General features: G+C 40.8%; 1 protein-coding gene across 2 annotated transcripts in view; it reads right to left on the bottom strand.

Moving 5' to 3' along the window:
- The window catches only part of HEATR1 (HEAT repeat containing 1), a 49,752-nt gene that overhangs the window by 21,372 nt on the left and 10,081 nt on the right, over window positions 1-18,299 (bottom strand). The window contains exons 9-23 of one of the 2 annotated variants that reach the window (XM_045861026.1): window positions 18,101-18,203; window positions 16,856-16,966; window positions 16,349-16,466; window positions 14,980-15,087; window positions 13,305-13,400; window positions 12,807-12,895; window positions 11,535-11,746; window positions 11,087-11,208; window positions 10,292-10,483; window positions 8,688-8,871; window positions 8,406-8,542; window positions 7,491-7,683; window positions 3,048-3,217; window positions 2,551-2,709; window positions 182-424 (exon numbers count right to left, since the gene is read on the bottom strand). In XM_045861026.1, the coding sequence (XP_045716982.1) occupies window positions 182-424; window positions 2,551-2,709; window positions 3,048-3,217; window positions 7,491-7,683; window positions 8,406-8,542; window positions 8,688-8,871; window positions 10,292-10,483; window positions 11,087-11,208; window positions 11,535-11,746; window positions 12,807-12,895; window positions 13,305-13,400; window positions 14,980-15,087; window positions 16,349-16,466; window positions 16,856-16,966; window positions 18,101-18,203 (2,237 nt within the window). The remainder of the gene's footprint in view (window positions 1-181; window positions 425-2,550; window positions 2,710-3,047; window positions 3,218-7,490; window positions 7,684-8,405; window positions 8,543-8,687; window positions 8,872-10,291; window positions 10,484-11,086; window positions 11,209-11,534; window positions 11,747-12,806; window positions 12,896-13,304; window positions 13,401-14,979; window positions 15,088-16,348; window positions 16,467-16,855; window positions 16,967-18,100; window positions 18,204-18,299) is intronic. The other variant, XM_045861034.1, reaches the window with a different exon arrangement.

The raw sequence follows: 18,299 nt of genomic DNA, 5'->3' as shown, positions 1-18,299 counted from the left end.
TTTTGTCAGTTAGAATGCAAAACTTCTTAATGACCCACGTATATCATTCAGTTATGCAAAACGGGTCAAATAAATCAAATTCCTTTAAAACATGTGCAGTCCACTCTGTCTTCTCCAAGTAAAACATTACACATTTTTTTCAAGCTCACATGTGCTTCAGTTTCTGAAAGATATCACTGACCTTTTCAAGGGCTGTAATTTGTACAGTGGGCATCCCTGAAAAAAGTTCCTTTGTTGTGTGCGCAGCTTTTATAAATATATCCAGACTTTTTGGGTCCTTATGTAAAAGAGAAGCTGAATATTCATTATATTTCCCCAGAGCGAGATGCAAAACAGTGGCCTCGTCTTTCAGGACAGCAGTGGGCTGCTTCTCAATCTTTTCCAACAGTTGTTCAATCATAGGCAATAGCTGAGAAAGCACCATCTGAAATGTGGAGAATGTATTAGGAAATAGTTACTATACTGACATGTTTTTGCTTGCTTTAGCAAAGACCTCCAAAGGGATCATGCTGGAAGACTGGGAGCTCAGCCTGGAGACAAAATCCCAATAGTGATGACCCTTGGACATGATATAACTATTAATCCCATCCAGCACTCTGGTCCCTTATGACGGTTTTGTCTGTAATGGTCCAAAGCTCTAAACCCTTCAGAGATGAGTGGACAAATCTTGAGTGTCCCAAGTCCTTTTGAAAACAGGAAATACAAACTAAACTGAAGGTCTACACTACAGAAGTAAATGTTAGTTTTTTCTAAATCACTGCAATTTCCCAAACACTGTTTCCAACTTGATATAATTAACATTAGTTCAAATTATGTATGTGAAGTCTTTAATAACTAAACCAGGTGCCAGCAAAATATGGCTTGTGGGCCACGGCCAAAGGACTGTCTGCTCTGCACACCTTGCTCACCGACACACAGCCAGGTCTGCGTGTTTACCTGCTGTCTCTGCCGCGACTGCCACACAAGGCAGATCTGAGCAGCCGCCACAGACTGTATGGCCTGCAGAGCCTAAATTATTTACTGTTCACTTCCTCATAAGACAAGATGCTCAATTCTCTTTTTATTTTTAAAGATTTTTATTTATTTTTAAAGAGAAGGGATGGGAGGTTGAAAGAGAGGGAGAGAAACATCAATGTGCGGTTGCTTCTCGGGCACCTACTAGGGACCTGGCTGGCAACCCAGGCATGTGCCCTGACTGGGAATCGAACCAGTGACCCTTTGGGTCACAGACTGGTGTTCAATCCACTGAGCCACACCAGCCAGGGCCAAGATGGTCAATTCTTAAACTAGAGCTGCGATGACACAGAGTTGATAAATGCGATCTGTTTGCTTCCATCAGGAAAATTCAACCAAATGGTTTCCACTGCATTCTACCCATGTTAGTACACCTCCACGGGGCAGTCAGTCTGAGACTGGCGAGGCACTGGTGAGGCACACAGGCATCCGGACACCAGGACCAGCCAGCTTTCCTCTGCACCCAGCACACTTGCCAACGAGGCTCTCATGACCTCTCTCTTCATAACACAGGTTCCCCTGACAACATAATGAAAGCTATGGATTTCCCCCCCAGAAAGTATGCAACCACATACACTTAAAAAGTGAGCAAGTGGTTTTGGAAATATTTGAGTCTTAAGGCGGGGGGAACCTCAACCAAAAAATGGTATTTATAAAAAATTGTGTATTTATTCTTACATGTTTAAACTTCAGTCACCTTTAAAGCACTCTCCATTTGACGCAATGCACCTATTGAGACTTTTCCCACTGCTTAAAAGAGTTTCGGAACTCATCGATTCTGATGTCTTCATAGTGCCTCAGCCATTTTTTGTCTCACCTCTTCCACGTCAGCACAACGTCTCCCTTTGTTGACTTTTTTTTAATCCAGGGAAACAAAAAAATTACTCAGAGCGAGACTGGGTAAATAGGAAGGGTGGGGCATAGGGGTTATGCCATTTTTATTCAAAAACTGCTGAACACTCAGAGCAATGTGGGCAGGGGTGCTTGTAAATGCCCCATCATGAAATGGGCAAATTCGCTGAGTCTTAAAAAAAAAAATTCACTGAAGCTAAACACAGCCTCTCACAACAATGCCAGTTGGTACACTGATCCAGGTGGGTTCCTAGAACACTCCCCTGGTCGGGGAAACCTATACTACGGGGCCCACACTCCAGAAGATAATTCTGGGGTTTTGGGGGGCCTCCCATTGTATGTCCAAATATATTATACCTTGTAGAAAATTTTCACCTGGAGAACCAAGGCAACCCTGCCGTTTTTCCATGGTGCACCTTCAGCATTTTTTCCCCATGTGATTTTGAAGTTCATTTAAAATCAAGTCAGTGATTAGACAGCGGTAACACACAATTTCAAAATTGGAAAGAAACTCTCTGCTTTTTGTTTCCTATCTCTTTTCTCCACCACGTTTCCTCTCCCAAATTAGTAAGAAAATTGTCACTGAGTGCACACACGTGCCTCTGCAGGTACCTCGCCCGTACAGCGGTGGTTTCAATGACTGCAGTGACGCCCATGGGGTGCAGCCCCTCACACCGCACTCACCTCTCCGTGCACTCCCTGAAGCACTCTTGTCAGATCTTTGGCAACATAAGATGGGGAACTGGATACACAATAAAGCAGGTTCTTCAAAGTTTCGGACAACTTCTGATGAGATTTCAGTTTCTTTTCTCTCTGTAGCTCCTCAAATAATGTAGCCAAATCCTGGGGTACCAAAAAAGAAAACTGGGTAATAAGAGTGAAGTAACCCTGAATGTTAAATGTACTAATTATGGGGGGGTCATTCTTCATTTCCCCTTGAAACTTTAACAGGCAAGGACATTGGTCCCCCTCAGGCAGCTCCTCTCAAAAACCAGACACTGGTCTGGCAGCAGCTATCTTTTAAAACTGGGGACAAAGATGTGCAGATATCACCCTATGAGTTTCTAAATCCAGAGGCTGAACTCAACCACAATCCCTCAAAGCAGAAGTCGAGAAAGGAGGAAACTGCTCAGGTGTGTGCATGAATGTGCACACCTGCAACGCTCCATGCTAGCAGTTACCTGAACGACGTAGGTGGCATCCGAGGTGACCTCCTCTGCTTTGGGCACCACGTGCTCTATCACCATGTGGAACGGGGACGCCACTCCGCTGAGGGCCTGCAGACAGTGAACGGCCGCCCTCCGGACCTCCTTTATGGGGCTTCCCAGGTTAAGCAGTAGAGACGCCACCACTGAAACCAAAGGGAGAAATATTTAAGTAACCATTTAAAAAATGGAAACAGTGCAAAATTTAAATAGTATGCAAGGGCACATGATGAAAAATTTTACTCCCAACTTGAACTCCCTCTACGAAGACCATTCACTGTCTATTTGTTTACTCTTCTAGAAAAATGCCAGACATACGCCAGTAAATTCTTTTGAAAATGCACAAATGAGAGCAAAGTACAGATACACCCTTCTGCAGAAACTGCTGTCACATCTCAAAACATGAAGTGTTTTCCACACAAAATTAAGTTAAATCATTCTTTTCAAGTTGTACATGTCTCCACTGACTTCCCACATTTTGAAAACTAGTACCTTACTGGAGAGAGTTTAGGTTGTTTCAGGACTTTTGGCATTAAAATTGCTGCCAGCACCCTTGCATGAATGTGTGGAGGAAGTTACCTATGTGTGCACTGTGCTTGCAAAGACTTTGTCCTGAACTGACGTTTATTGTGACTTTACTTTCAATGCAGAAATTTTAGTCAATTTTTTCTTCTAGTTTTGTATGTGGCTCAGAAAGACCTTCCCCACTCTAAATGAGTTTAAAAGTATTGATCTGGTTATTTAGAGATCACATGTACTCCATGTTTTTTGCTAATATCAGGGCTAAGTTTTTTCTGTGAAATCTTCAGTTGACCTGAAATTTTCTTCTGAGGGATAAGGCTTCGGTCAAACTTTTCAAATGCTTCCAAATAGCTGACCAGATATTCTACTACATAATCCACCCAAGAAGCCCACAGATCTGAGGGGTCAGCTTTGACTGAAATTTCTGGCCACCAGTCCTTCCAGAGCCATGCTCAGTAACAGTGACCAATTCAGCACTGCCACTTTTGTTTCTGCTTCTGTGGCTATGCAGTGAAAATGTCAGCCTTTGATTTGAGAACTATTTCCATCACGTGATTCAGATTTTGCTGTCGCTTAACTAAAAATAATTACCGATTTTTATCCGATGCCATTTCAGATCTTTGGAACACGATGGGTTTTTTTCGTCAACACTAGTATGGCCAATTATGTTATTTTGAACCAATTCTTTTTTACTCACGTGAACTCTATTTGGGCAAATGCTTGATTTGTAAACAATAGACTGCTGAACTCAAGTTGCAAACACTCAGGATTTCTGCATTACTACTAAAACCCTGGCCTACGGCTCTGTTTTGTCTGCCAGTGCCAATTTTCCATGTTATGCTGGTTTTAGAGGAAGAATCTGGAAGCGTCCCTTCGTTCCATGCCCTGCCCAGCTCAAGAGCACTGCGGATCTAGTAGAACGCATCTGAGATCGCCTGGATTACAGCTGCTCTTGGAAAGCTGTGTCTGGGATAAGAGGATACCTGTTTCCTTGTCTGCTCTCTAGTTACTTCATTTCATGCTTTGCACTGAAGCATATTTGGTTGGTTTTTATTTTTCTAGAAATGAGCCGTTACACATTTCCCACTCTAGAATGCTAAGAGCGAGCCTGACAGCTTTCAGACTTTTGAGTGCGATATGAAACCTGGAAATCCTTCCTGGTCTCCGCAACATTAAATTATAAAATACAGTCAGAAACAAACAACTGCAAAGTCGAACTTACTTGTACAAAGAGCAGCTTTAGGCCAAGATACTTTATTTGCTAACGAACAAAAAAACCTCTCTGTGTAGTAGAGCAGAGCTTCTCGAAAAACCCAAACACAAAAACAAATTTAATGTACTCCAACCTCATCCCTTACTCAGTCCTTCGGACACTGGTTTGAAGTGTGTGGGTCCACTACAAGTATATGATATAGATTTTTTCAGTAAATACTGTAAACTTTTTCTTCTTTATGATGTTCTTAATACCATATTCTTTTCTCTAGCTTATTTTATTGTAAGGATATGGTACATGATACAAAAAGCATACAAAATACATACTAACTGGCTGTTACTGATAATGCTTCTGGTCAATGGCAGGTTCTTAGTAGTTCAATTTTGGGAAGTCAGAAGTTATGCATGGCTTTTTGACTGCGTGGGAGTTGGTGCCCCTAACTCCTGCGATCTTCAAAGGTTAACTGTGTAAGTACTATGGCTCCCATATTCAGATTAGGCACTGGGACTCAAGATAAGTCAAAGCTACATTATTTAAGGAATCAGCTTTTAGGAACATCTTGCGTTTTAAAAATCTATGTGACCTCATTCTAATTTATTTAGATTGAAAATAGCATATTTTACATAAAACTTAAAAATATGTTTTTGCTTTTAAACATGCAAATAAATTTACTATATTAATCAGGCATAGCAAACCAAAGGCAGCCTCCATCTGACAAATGTTAAAGGTCTAATCATTTATGCAAGACTGAGCCGGAATACATATCTACACACAAAGTAATAAATGTAGCTTGCCAAGCCACTGTATACATTACTTCATACATCATGGTGTTGTATTACTAAAACAGGCGATATCTTTCTTTGAGCAGCATAACATGTTAAATTAGGACCACCACCAGCCAACACCTCCCAGACCCCTTGCTGCCGAGGTCTGGCTAGAAGTGCACCGAGGACGGGTTCAGTGACCAAGTGCCCTTCTCCTCGAGGCCCTCGGGGATTCTAGGGTAAGGTCCTTCCTTGAGCTTTCAGACAGAACAAGGTGCACCTCTCCCGTTTTCAATGGAGTCCTGGGACGTGTCCAGGCAGCACAAGTGCGAAGGCACTTTAGGAAGAGGGAAGTGACACATGATAAGGCAGCAGGGACGGGCAGCAGCCTGTCCTGCAGCAACACCAGAGGCAAAGTGAGGTCCGTTGGTCCTGCTACTGACAGACAAAGAGGTATATTCCTCAGGGGCTACTGCCTTTGATGCCAAAGGACAGCAGACACTGCAGACCTGATGAAAAATCAGAAGAGCTGCAACCTCTAAATAAAATATGCACCTTTTTGAAAACTCACACGTTTAACAGGAGATAATCATTTTAATAAATTATTCTACCACCATAAAATGAAACTATGCAGACATTTAAAAAAAAGATAAATTTCTATATTTATCTTTTTAAAAACAGGATCTTAAAAAAATTAATGATATAATTATTTTTTAATCTTTACCCAAGCACATGCCCATTGATTTGAAAGCGAGGGGACAGAGGGGAGAGTGAGAGAGAGAGGAAGAGAAACATCAATCAGCTGCCTCTCATATGTGCCCTGACCAGGGATCGAACCTGCAACCTAGGTATGTGCCCTGACTAGAAGTTGAACCTGTGACCTTTTGTTTATGGGACAACATTCCAACCAACTCAGTGACACTGGCCAGTGCTATATATTAATATAGACCAATGCTTCTAACATATTAAGTGAAAAATTAAAGTTAAAAAATGTACAGAAAATTCTCATTAAAAAAATTTGTAAGTTTCTTAAAAGTAAGTCTACCTAAAACAGGGGCTGCAGTTTTATAGTAAGTAGTGGAGAAATAAATCCATTCTTAGGATTTTATTTTGTGAGTAAAACTTGAATTTATATATCTGCTTTACCTGGTATTTGACAAAATTTTGGTTATGACTGTAATTATTTGCTCTTCCAAGGAGCTAATAAGACAAATATTGAGAAACTGTTCCGTGAAAAGTTTATGATCATTCACTCTGCTTTTACAAAACATTTATGAAAAGCAATTTTAGAATTAAAAAATAATCAAGAACATCTCCAGATTTCCCAAGGGCCACTCATTCCCCCAATATTAAAATCATTCTAGTCTGCAGCATCAATGACAACCATCATCCTCATCAACTTTCTCACCTTCAATCACTAAGGGTTGACCTCTACCAGGTCCTCCCATTTGTCAGTAGCTTTGGAAGGTCAACCCACTTCCAGTATCATATTCATCATATTCAGGAAATTCCGTATCTTTTTCAACATTTGCAATTTTGCTTTATATAAATTTTATTTTGGGAGGTTTCACAGTGAGTGCCCAATGTGAAAATGACTTACATGTAATAAAAGAAATAAATCCAGGAGGGCTGTCTAAGTGCAGACCCACTTTATAAGGAGTAAGAATTGTACTATGATGGTTTGGATTAATCACCTCTGATTTCCATCATTTGTTTTAGTGAGATTCTGTAACTGACATTTATAACTTAAAAGCAATACTTAGAAGTAAACAGACACAACATATATGAGGGGAGCGTGCACATGCTCTATTTCAAAAACTGTAAAGAGAGAAATTCTCCAAACTGCAGCCCCACGAACCACACGCAGGGAAAGCCGCAGAGCCGGAGGGGACCGCACACATACACTGCTCCGGGCAGTACCTGGAGAAGACGTGGAAGCCAGGTGGGCTCTACACTGTGGCCTCAGCGAGGACAGCATCGCACAGCCCACGTACAGGGCTTGAGTCTGGAGCACGGACTTCACGCAGCAGTTCAAGGGATTTGAAAGGCTAGAGCCATAGGTCCATAACACAGAAAGGAACCTGAATAACTGAAAAACATCTTCTAGATGTACCTGAATTAAAAATAAAGCAAAAGCAGTGAAGTTTAATTTTTACTAACTATAATAGTATACGACTATAGAAAACAAATAGTTGATTATAATATTTTGCTTTGTCTAATCACGTAAACTTACTCTACGCTCAGAATTTTAGCAAACTGGCAGGAATGTACGTGAACTCAGAGGGCGGATATCCACAGGGCTCGCTCCAACTTTGCACTTGAACACACTTAACAAACGGGGACACTGAGCAGGACACTGAGACAAGAGTGATGCTGGGAAGCCTCGTCAAGGAAGTCCTTCAAAGACGGAGGGAGCAATGTCAACTGTGTCACATGCTGCTGAGAAGGCAGGTCAGACAGAAACAAAGAACTGACTTCCTGGCAGCATGGAGGTCACTGGTGCCGTGACGAAGTTTCTTAATTGAGTGACTTGGCATAGGCTAAATCATCTCTCTGAACATCACTTTCTCACTGGAAATGCTATGAAGCAACCCAGGAGACCGGGCTGTTACGATCAAACACGTGAAGAGGCCTAATACATGAGGGGGCATGTGGGGACACTGGTCTCTGTCAACCCCACTGATGGGGGTCAGGATCACAGCGCGGGTTTACAGGGCCTGTGCTGATTGCCACGTGCTCTTTGCTGTTTAGAAGTCTACTTTCATTTCCACTGAGAACTGTCGTGGCTAAGATAACCCTGAAGGGCAGAGCATGCCTGAAAGAGAGGGGCTGCACCTTGAGGAACAGCTTCATCAGCACCCTGAAGTGGGAGCTGTCGGCCCCACAGAGGATCGTCTCGAAGAGCCCGATGAGCAAGCGCAGGTAGTCTCTGCTGTCCGCCTCCAGCTGGTCAGGGTTCCACCACACGCCATCTGTGCGGACGTGAGGAGAGAGACGATGCGAGACTCAAGTGAACAAATGTTCTGCTGGGACTTTTCACTCAACAAAAAAAAGTCGTGAAGCCAAGGACTCAGTTTTCCAGAGAATCCCATTCAAAAGGTTCACACCTGGTCCTACCTTTAGGAAAAGATTTAGGAGCCTTTAGTGCGTAAATAAAATTTTTCAGCGAAAACACGAGTAACACCGAGTCCTCCACAGCTATCCACTGGGCGGCATTGACCTGCTGTACGTAGTGTGCCCACAGCTGCGCCGGTATCGCCCGGTCCGTCATCAGCTTGGAATGCCATTCCGAGGGCATCTCCTGGAACGGGGAGGAAACAAAAGGGCGCAGACTCACAGCCGTTCTGACCATGGGCTCCATGGGCGGACTGCGGCGGTGTGTACACCGGGGAATACACGCAACTGTGTGTGGCGATTTAGGTGAGAGAATTAATAACTTCAATCAGGCTTTTAAAGAGGTCTAACACCACTCCCAAGAAAGAAAAAAGTGAATTATGGCTTCAGTTTTATGTTTTCTTAAAACACTATCCCTAAAAACAAACACTATTCATACAAATTCTGTGTATCAGATGGTACCTTTCTAAACAGGAAGGGTTGGGTTTCCCAGAGATCCCTAACAAGGCTTTTCTCATTTCATGTTTTTACTGCTAATCTGAGGAAGGTACATTATAAAATCCCCAAACTTACAGATGATTCTAAACAAGCAAAATGCTAAGGTATTTAGCAATTATACAGCAAATGCCAAGAGGAAGCATGAGAAAAGGAGCAGGAAAAGACAAACAGAACTGCACACAGGTGCATGCAGAGTCGTAACTGGGGAGAAAACGAGGCCAGAGCCAGGCTTACAAGCTACTGCCCTGCGTGAGCGAGGTCGTGGCTAACTGTGCGGCCACAGCCAGGAGATGCCCAGGGCTCTCAGAAAGGGGATTAAATACGAACAACAGAAAACCACCCGTATCTGTGTATACAGAAAACACTCCATTTGTCCACACTTTTAACACTGGGAGCAAATACAATCCAGGCTTCACACTTTTACAAAAGATAACAGAGACGTTTAAAAGGGCCTCTCTGGGCTACTTTTTAAAATATGAAGGGTCATTCCTTTAAAGTCTATGTAACTTTAGCTATCAATGGCCATGACCAGAACTTATATGATCCTGAGGGTATAAGAAATGTTAAAAGGATGTGAGTCATTTAGCAAATCCAATGAGGAGCCTTCTGAGGTTGGGAGGACAAATCAAAACAAAGCGCTATTATACACAGCAAATATTAAAACAAATAATCTCATTACCTCAAAATGTGATACTAGTAACTTAGTAACACTGTCAGAGACAACAGTAGGCTGGTGAGAGCCAATGTAATGTAACTTTAAGAGAATACAAAAGGTCTACCCTTGGAAAATAGGAGCATGAAGGAATATTTTGTTCAGGCACTGATACACCTAGTGAAATCTTCACCACTAAAGGCAGTTAGTTAGGTACAGCTTAGATAACAACCCCAATACAGACACAAGCACTGCAACCCCGAAATTCTATAATTTGATTAATTTTCTGCACAAGGAAGAGAGCACCTTATTCACCCTCAACTGCTCCCGAGGCTGCTTCACAGCCACTCCAGACCGGAACTCCCAGCCCTGCTGTCCCGGTGGCCAGCTCTGCCTGACCCCAGGCCAGGCGTCACTCTACGCATCCCCGACTTCCCAGGGACAGCACACTCCTTACCATTGCCGTCATGACGCTTTCCAGCTTCTTTATTTTTTTCTGCAACAAACTGAAGACTCTTATTGCAAATGGAAAGTGAGTCTCTTTCAAGGATGAGCAGCATGAGACCAGCACGGACACGACCACGTGGGAAGTCACTTTCTGCTTCAGGCTGAGGGGCTCCTTCTCCCCGACACTGATCAAACCCTCCACCTGGGAAAACGAGCGCTGCTCATTACTGGTAAGTCTCGGTTGGCACCAAACCATTTTCCCTACACCTCAGGCCTCGTCAGATATCGTGTGTTCTACATTTAAAGTGAGATGACAAATATATGGCCTTCAAAAAGTAGTCAGCACTGATTTCTAGTAATTATAACAGTAAGTAATTTCAAAAATTATAATGAACATAATTGTACTTGCCAACTGGATGTTTTTAAACCACAAACCTAATACCTTTATAAAGGTGTATTTACTACAGCAAAAGCAATTTCCTCCTCCTTTAGGTATTTTGCTATTTTAACACAAATATAACTTCAATATTTTAAGTGAGGAGGAGGAAAACGAGGTGAAAAAGTACACATCATTCTTACTGGTCCAACATAAAACTACCAATAAAATAAATTATATAAAATGTTAAGGGTTTCAACAATCTGCAGGATACATAACACAACACTATACATGTTTAAAGAAAACAAAATACTCAAGAATGCAAGTTATTATTAACAAGAAGAAGATGACGACTCCCCACCAGCAGATACCGAGAATCTAAGACCGTAAGAAGGAAAGCCGGGGCTGGGGCTCTGGCAGCGTCCCTACCATCTTTAACATGGAAGAAGGATCCCCTGATTTTATGTTGTCAGCCAACAACTCAATCATCTTCTGATTCGCTGCACCAATTAGTTTTCCTGACTTCGTACTTTTAATCACATTTTCAAGAGCTGTAAAAAGAAAAAAAAAGTTAAACGCAGGGCCTTACATCACCCACCAACACTTGAAGAATCATGTAGACTAAGGAATTTAAGCAAAAATTTTTCTATTTTCCTATAAATGTTTGCTTTTTATTTTTCCTTTTATCCAATTCTGAGTTTGTCTGTGGGTCAGTTTCTTTCTCATTGTATATTTTACTTAGCAAAAAAATTTTAGATCCTGGCATATAATATACACATGATTTCAAATGGCAAGTGTGGCCCGTTTTTAATGGTACTTACCTTCTTTTTGAAGTGTTACCTGTTCATTTTGTCTAAAAAGCAACAGAATTTCTTACCTTCTTTCCAGCCTCGTAGCACAGGATGCAGAGAGCAAAGTCCTGATCTGGATAAATAAAGAGCGGTCCTCATCTCGGGAGACTCCAGATCGTCACTGTCGACGACCAGGAAGGGAAGCAGACGCACCACGACCTGACTCGCCAACTCATCGTCTCCACTCAGCGTCTCTTCTCTAACGAGCACGTCTGTGGCCAGTTCGAGTACCTCGCACCTAAAAGATATGAAAGCACATTTGCTTTGGAGACACATCAGGGACTTCAATCCAGCAAGCAATCATCATCATTATATTGTTCCACCTCAACTGACATCCATGCTGGTCTCCTCACCAAACACGTTGTTCAGAGACACCAAGACGATCGCTGGAAATCCATGCTAATACAGGCATTATTTAGGACTGCTAATTCGGCCAATTCTTTTCTTTTTTATTTAAATCACAATAGGTTAACTATAACATAAAACACATCACACTATACATCTTAACTCCACTAGAAATCAAATATTCACTAGTAAGTTAAAAAAACATCTGAACATATACTATGTGCTGAATTAGATATGACAGATACAAAAACCTGTAAGACACACCTTCCTCTAAGGAGCTCAGTCATCTGTCCATGCAAAAAGCTTAGGTGCCCGAAATAAAATAACCAGCCCTGGCCAGGTGGCTCAGTTGTTTGGAACATCACCCCAAACACCAAAAGGCTGTGGGTTTGATCCCTGGTTGGGGTATGTAAGGGAGGTAACTGACTGATGTTTCTCTTTCACACCGGTGTTTCTCTCTCTCCCCCACCCCCCACTTTACCTCTAAAATCAATAAACACATCCTCTGGTAAGGTTTAAAAAAGAACAAAACGGAACGACCAAAACTCATCAAATACTTACTACAGAGATATCATGTGCTTCTGAACTTACAGTTAATATGTTTTTAAATGGTAAAGTAATATATTATCCTTGTGAAACAAAACCCAAACATAAAGATTTATAAAATAGAAAATGAAAGTTCTTTCCATCCCACTTCCCACGTTTCAGTGTATCATACATTACATACTTCCTTTTCCAATTTATGAAGGAAAATCTCAGAGAATAGTATAATTGCTCCACGCAAACCCAAATGGAATATTTAAAATGTAAGAATGTAACAATTACCATGATCAAAGTGGCATAAAACTACAAGGTAAACTGCAAACATGAAAAGCAAAAGAAAAAAAATCAAAATGAATTCAATATAAGAATTTCGCCAGTTCAAAATCGTATAAGGAGAAGTGAATACATACCATGCCCTATTTTTTGAAAGTTCTGCTCTCTGAAAGAGATTCAGAAGATTTGAAACGGTCACCTCTGATGTAAAGTGTCTCTTGAAAATCTAGAGGAAAAAGAAATGTCCTGAATGAAGTTTTACTTGCTTTAAATACATATGGTGCTTCTTAAATAAACTTGAAAGAATTTATCTTCCAGGAATCCTAGTGTAACTTAGAAGTTTTACGAGCAATTTTTCAAAAGTGGCATGCATCAGCCCATTTTCCATGACCCCAAGGTAAAACCGATGAAGTCCCTTTCCTTTTGGAAGACCCTCCACATGCATAAAACTGCACAATCTAATGCCTCTCATGAGCTTTTTCCAACCAGGCTCATATACCTGTGCTCTCGAGAGAGCAGATTTCCAATGGGAGAATAATTTTCATATATATTTCTGCCTGGAGTGGAGAATCAAGTGAGAAGGGCAAGGAAATATTTACCAAAAAATGTGCATGTCGATGAACACAGTCACTCACCTTAAATGCACTTACAGCCGACAAAACGACGTCTAGACTATCGTCACCCAATCGGGTTAAGATAGCTTCTTTTATGAAAGACTCATCCACACTCTCCTGAACAAGAGAAAAAAAATATTAGTTTAGTTGTTGCTAAAACCTTGTAAGACTTGATGCTAGAAAGGAAGCCTGGTTTTGTGAAAAGCACTCCAGAACACCGGCCGAGGAGCACAGGCTCTGCGCCGAGTGGAAATTCAAACACTCTCAGCACACCCGCACGGACTAGACGGCCTCTAAAGGGCCTTTTTATTTTAGAGGAGTAACTGTCCAGCACAAACCTTTTAGTTTCCACTGAAAATACAGCGTGTATAATCTAAATATGACTTCTGTATTAAGGAGTTGATCATATTAAAATGAGAGCACCCAGCCCATGGAGGGCAGGGGTTTCAGCCCCAGCTCTACCACTTACTAGTGCCGTGTCCTCAGGTGAGTCCCCTGATCTTTCTCTGTCTCACCACTCCCATCTATAAAATACAGCTAATAATACAAAGAAAAGGAAGCACATAATCACTCACAGTAACAGAACAGTAAGACTGCTCATCAACCTGAAAATATCCCTACCTATAGGTAGTTGGTAAAGAAAACCTCTTTAAAAATATAGAAGACAAAAAAATTAAAAATATAAACAAAAAATTTATAATTCAAATATTTTCAAAAACTATGAAATTAGTAAAACTCAAATTATGCATTTAATGTGGTAATTAGGAATTAATTAATAGTTGAAATTAAACACTATTATACTATGACTTGGTTCTAAATGCCTGACACCAGCTCTAGGACTCAGCAGGCGGACACCACCACGTGCTGTGGGAAAAGCATAAACTGCCACCACCTTTCTCTATTCGAAATTTTTCAAATGTGCAAAAAGTAATATATAGGACAATTTTAAATATTATACAGACGGACATTCTATTTTAATCATAGTAACTACAGAAAAATGTATATATAATTAGCACTTCAAATGTATGATTTGAAGACTATGTAAAAAAAGGAGTCCATTTAAAAGAAGTTAAAGAAAAATTTTAAGGAAATAATGATCAGTGATAAGCTAACAAAAAATTCTGAAGATACTGTTTGAATAACTAAAGTTAGGAAAATAATGCTCTATTTGAATCATTGTGAAGTCTGTAAATTATTCTGGTGTGAAGGCAGAATGTACAAAGTAAGCCGGCCTCTGCACTCACTATTTGGAGCCACCAGAATTTTAAGCACAAACACAACTGCAGGCACTGACAAGTGCTCCAAAAGCTACCATTCTGATATCCCCAAATATACTCATGGTAAACTTAAGACAATTAAAAGCAGATTTCAAAACTAAAAAATTCTCAGGTAACTTGAGAACCTCTGTGAACTGGTCTATACGTTCCACTCTGAAAACACTGAGCTGGAACCAGACTGGTGACCTGCACTGTGGAGACGTGAGAACGGTGGCTGCGAGGGCACGCACAGCCCGCAGCAGCGGCTGGGCCTGTCCAGTGCTGGCCCTTGGCCCCTTGTGTTCGCAGCTGCTTTACTCAGCTGGTCTCTGTGATCATGCAGTGCCCACTCCAGGTGCCGACTTCCAGTACTTGCTCTCAAGTTATCTGGCTCCTCGTCAGGACAAACACATAACAAATGAAATTGATCTGACACAAACCTTTGATGTTTCCATGATATTTTTCAGGTGATTAACGGCCAGAAGTCTCACAGGTGCAAGTGGATGATTCAGACTGAGCATCAAGGAGGTATCAGAATCTGCTAAAAACTAGAGGATTCATCACAATTACCATATGATTTCAAGACTACATTTTAGCAGCATATGATGAAGAATAAAAACCAGAGAAAACTACCTCCGTCTGCCAAACACATTCAGTAACGACTGTCTAATTTCAGGAACCAAAAAGTAAACCAATCTTTGTCTCCAGAACATGGTCTGAGTTAGATGAAAAAATCTGTATTGTTAATACTGTGATTTCCTGTATAATTGTGTCTATATGCAGGTTTAACTTAGTAATTTTATAAAGTAATTTTGTATACTTATAGACATGATTCCAAAGTGAAAAGCATTTGAGGTAAATCACTATTTTAGCACCTTCACAAAACTTAAAATCCTAAAAAACAGATTGCTGAAAACAGAATCCAGTTCCTCTAAAGGACACAATAGTGACACTCAGACTACCAACAACCTACTCACTTACCTAATTAGACTAAGGACATCTGTACACCATACTAAGGTTTGGAAATGAAATACCATTAAAGACAAAGTCTCATTAGGAAAGAAAAAACCAACAATCATATGTTTCTTCATTACATTTATTTTCAAGGCTATTTATAAGAACTGCTTAGATGTTTAACTTCTAGTATAAAGATTAAGGGTGAATCATGAGAAAATTTCTAAAGTTGTAACATGATCATGAAGTAAAAATCCATGTCTTTTTTCTAATCAATGACTTAAAACAGCCACCCATGGTTGGTGGTACAACACTGGAAGGTGAAGAGAAGAGAAAGGTAAGGACACCACCAACCTGAGTGAGGCCACCTTTTGGTGACTGCTAATGCATGTCATATGTAGGATTTCCAAACAACAGTTTTCCTGGAATAAGTACCATGTTCACAATTATATAAACTCCTGTTCCTTTCACCAGGCATCCAATCCCAGCCTCACTGCCTGACCTCAAAAAAACTGTGTATAATCTGATCTCTTCACAACACATGCCAAAGAGCCCTGGCCGGGTGGCTCAGTTAGCTAGAGCATTGTCCCAGCGCGCCAAAGTTGTGGGTTTGATCTCCGATCTGGGCATATATAAGAATCAACCAATGAATGCATAAATGTGTGAAACAACAAACAAATGTTCCTCTCTCCCTCTCCCCCAACTTGCTTTTTTTCTCTAAAATCAATTAAAAAAACAAACAACCCACACACTCCAAAGAGAGGAGTAATGTAGCAAAAATTTCCTTCTAGAGTTCTTCAAATCACCACATAAACATACCACAAATTGTCTTAACTCCTCTGAGGAAAAACTTACCTGATACTTTCCTCCACTTGTAGAAAGAGAGATAAATTGGTGAAAAAGCTCTTGTTTTTTCAGGTCTGTAATTTGCTTTAGGTGTTCCTCTAAGACAACATCTAATGTTCTGGGATATCTGGGAAGAAATTCAAAGAGTTAATCCGCATAGAAAATTATACAAAGTTATTAACCACATATACCATGTATATAGAAGACATAAATAAAATTTTAAAAACTACCCAGATTGAGACCAGTATTTTAACAGTATAATATGTAAAAGCAAGTGATACTGATCAATAGTTACAGTCAACTATTCAATAACAAAAAAATCTATAAAAACACTACTCTCCACAGTTGCCATACAGTAACTTCTAATTCCTCTTATATTTCAAATAAATTTAAATCTTATACCTGGCCTTTCCTGAAAGGGAAAAAAAAAGGACAGTCTCTTTATAATCCATTTACTATGTTAAATTAAAACAAGAGGTACACATTAACAAAACAAGGCACAAACACACCACTTACTTGCTTTCTAAAAGTCTGATAAGTGGAAGAAACTGTTCATTAAGCAAAGATGCTTTATTAGGATCAATTTCTTCCTGTGAGTTATATGAAATATACTCTTCAAAAAGAAGGCTGCAAAACAAAACCAGTATCAACAGATGAGAAGAACTGTTTGTTGAGTACCTACCATGTTCTAGGTGGTTTAGGTCTATTCTCTCTCATACCATTCCCAGATAGAAAATTATACTTATTTTAAACATACACAACACTAGGGCTAAGAAGTCTTATAATCTGACCCTGACTGGTGTGGTTCAGTGGGTTGGGTGTTGTCCAGCCAATTAACAGATCACCAGTTCAATTCCTGGTCAGGTCATATGCCTGGGTTGCGGGTTCCTCCCTGGTTAGCGGCATGGGAGAGGCCACCTGATTGGCATTTCTCTCGTACATCAACATTTTTCTCCCTCTTTCTCCCTCCCTTCCCCTCTCTCTAAAAATAAATAAAATCTTAAAAAAAAAAAAAAAGAAGAAGTCTTATAATCTGCACGAGGTCAAAGGAGACCAGATACCACCACTGTGCCAGTGAGCCCCAACGGGCCAGGCAAAGATGAGCAGGGGTCTGGCCCCAGCTGACTCCAGAGCCTACACTCCCAGCTACTTCACATGTGCAGTCCCTTTTGTTCACAAGCCACGCCTGAGAGCAGGAGGCACAAATGATGACACACTAACAAACAGGCACCCGCCCGACACCACGCAAGGGCACACCCAGACCCAAGCCACCAGCCTGCACATGTCCCACTGCCTTCCCCTGGAAATGACAGGGGTAGACGTAAGTCCATGTCAGACTGTGATGCCTACCTTCTCTGCACTGTAGCAAGTTGCCTTTTAAGCAAGAAAATGGGAGACTGAACTATTTTTACAGAAAAAGGAAGAAATAACCTTCACTTTGTGCCAACCCTCAACACCTCAACTGTGAGGCACTGTTTGGGCCTTTTGGTCCACTTGTTATTAGGAATCTAAACAGTCATGAATCACATGCAGCTATAACCCAAATTCAGCTTAACTACAAACTGTCCATGATCATGTGCAAGTGCTAAAGATAAGCAGGAGAAACTACTTTTTCTATTATTACGATTACTAAGCTAAATACTTACCATTAAGGAACTGATATGAACAAAGCGAGCAATATAAACAGATACTGAAAAACCCTAAAGAGCATACTAAGCCACAAAATTACAAAACAAAAGCATGTTAAAAATAACCATTTACCTGGCCAACAAATGGTCTAAGTTGTTCTTCAGTGATACATGCGTGAGTATAGCTTCCAAGTGTTTCCTGTAGATCTCACCATCCGCCCCTTCAGTTTCTTCTCCTTAGTACAGACAACAAACTAAGATTGACTGGGGAAATGACTTTTGGAGGCTTACACTATTAAGTTTACTTATAGCAGCAAACTTTCCTACAGGAA

Source organism: Phyllostomus hastatus, unplaced genomic scaffold (assembly GCF_019186645.2).
Source record: "Phyllostomus hastatus isolate PE091 unplaced genomic scaffold, TTU_PhHast_1.1 phas_contig_148, whole genome shotgun sequence".
NCBI lineage: Eukaryota > Metazoa > Chordata > Mammalia > Chiroptera > Phyllostomidae > Phyllostomus > Phyllostomus hastatus.
Note: the sequence above shows the minus strand (reverse complement) of the source record. Positions and strands in the feature narration are given on the sequence as shown.